The sequence below is a fragment of the Adiantum capillus-veneris genome, chromosome 5 (assembly GCF_014529385.1).
Source record: "Adiantum capillus-veneris isolate H3 chromosome 5, ASM1452938v2, whole genome shotgun sequence".
Lineage (NCBI taxonomy): Eukaryota > Viridiplantae > Streptophyta > Polypodiopsida > Polypodiales > Pteridaceae > Adiantum > Adiantum capillus-veneris.
The window spans coordinates 67,224,077-67,226,103 of record NC_140935.1 but is presented as its reverse complement, the minus strand read 5'-3'; the positions used below and the strand labels follow the sequence as shown (position 1 = coordinate 67,226,103).

Genomic DNA, 2,027 nt, shown 5'->3' with positions numbered 1-2,027 from the left:
TTATAGAGTAAGTCTTCCCAGTCCCACTGGGTCCATCCAAGAAAAAAACTGTCCCATTTGATGAGTCAACTACTTGCATGACTTTTTTATAAGCAGCTCTTTGTCCACAATTCAAAGATGCTTCCATACGAATGGCTAAAGTCATCTGCTCGTTTGCATTGAACATCCTTGATTCTGCTATCAAACCACTCCCACATCCAGATAATACAGAACGGTCTACTTTGGGCATCCCAGAGTAGCCACAAAGTCGTTTCCCATATGATTGAAGCAGAGACTTCAAGCTACATAATGCTTGATTCTTAGCTATCTCATGACATACACCCTCATCACTTGTACATTCATGCAAATCATAAACATAATGCTCCGAAAGCTCCAAGGAGAATCAATGCCACATTGTACCTGGACATAATGGCTCACAAAATACCAAGATCATAACAAATAGTTGTCATAATTGCAAGCCGGTACTTGTACATGATGCCTCTTGCAAACACATAAACCATTCATCATCATTTTGTAGCAAACCCCTGGAACTGCAAGCTTCCTTGAAAGTGGCATAGGTTTGTCCGTTGAAAGTGCGAAGCTCCTCAAATGATTTACAACCCTTGCATATGGTAAGCAGCATACGCAAATAATAAAGATCACCTGCATTGGGAATAACATTTTACGTTCTCCCGATAGTATCACCTCTTTGCCTATGTGACCACACTTTATTAGTGGGGCTCCAAACCCATTCGGAGGGAAAATTTATATATAATAAATCATTTGCTTCTGGATATTGTTGATTCGCTACAAACCACTATGTAAGTGTTGTCTTCTTATTGTCATCATTATTCACCAAATTGGATATGTTAGTAGAGTCTCCAAAAGCAACCATATTCTGTTGTGGAAGATGCACTTGCAAACGCAATATATCAGGCTTTTTCTCATGCAATGAGAACCCAAAAATTCTCCAAATTGCCTCCGATGCGAAAACATAGCGTGCATCTAAATAACTCTTGATTTCATCAAGAACACCTTCTCCATCTTGGAGCACAACCGTGGCCCTATCATGTCCTTTGTACACATACTTATAGAGATACTTCACTGCTGATATGGTTGAGCATATCTCTACATTGATGTGAGATTTATATCTTAGAGACAACAATGGATTATAGGGAACAATCCATCTGCTATCAAGCCTCTGTTGCTTTTGAACCACATATTGACCATCATCTCGCCGCATATACCTTCGATATCCATCACCATCAATAGAAGTAGATTCACAAAACTCGTGTGGGTATTTGAATCTACATCTTCGATCTACCATGCATGGAGCATTTGGATCCAATGTGCCACACGGACCATGAACATTGCAACGACTCACAACATCATACAAATCAAGAAATAAATTTTTATCTTGAAGTTCAGCACAAACCATTCTATCGTAATGCCACATCTCTGTCGGCTTATATTCGGATGCAAGAATCAGTAAGATATGAGCATGGGGAAGACCTCTCTTCTGAAATTCTATCACACAAACATGTCGAACGACCTTTCCAAAGATAGCCCTTTTAAGAAGCAAGTCCATCAAATCTTTGAATTTATGATAAAAGACATGTGTAGTCAAGTCAGGACGATCAGAAGCAGTCTGTCCTGGCAATAACGCATCTTCTATTTCCTTCCACCTTGGGTTGCATGTGAAAGTTATGAATAGATCAGGCTTTCCTCTCTTACGTACAATTGCCATAGAATCTTGATAGAGTTGCTGCATGTACCGAGGTCCCCCCACAAAAGATGAAGCAATACAATTCTTCTTCCAACATTAACACCCATAACCCCATGTGCATTGTCACTCGAAGCAAGCATGTCTGCAAGGCCTTGATACACTTCTGCACGAATTGATCTCTGATTGTTTCTAAACCATAATAACCTTGACTCCTCCATAGTACTGTAGGCATCAACAATGTACTGTTGCAACAATCGTCCTCCACGTAAAAGGCATTCTGTGGTGTCACTCCTAATCTGCAACCTAAAAGTGTAGTATTGTT

General features: G+C 40.0%; 1 protein-coding gene across 1 annotated transcript; it reads right to left on the bottom strand.

The window, feature by feature from the left end:
* Positions 1-796: 796 nt before the first annotated feature.
* LOC147457473 (uncharacterized) lies at positions 797-1,750 on the bottom strand. Its single transcript, XM_086513323.1, has one exon. It carries the CDS (start codon positions 1,748-1,750, stop codon positions 797-799), a length of 954 nt encoding a protein of 317 aa, XP_086369449.1.
* Between the last annotated feature and the right edge of the window lie 277 nt (positions 1,751-2,027).

Excerpts from the sequence above, each read along its gene's own strand:
- LOC147457473 (XM_086513323.1), bottom strand. The coding sequence starts at position 1,750 with ATGCAGCAACTCTATCAAGATTCTATGGCAATTGTACGTAAGAGAGGA.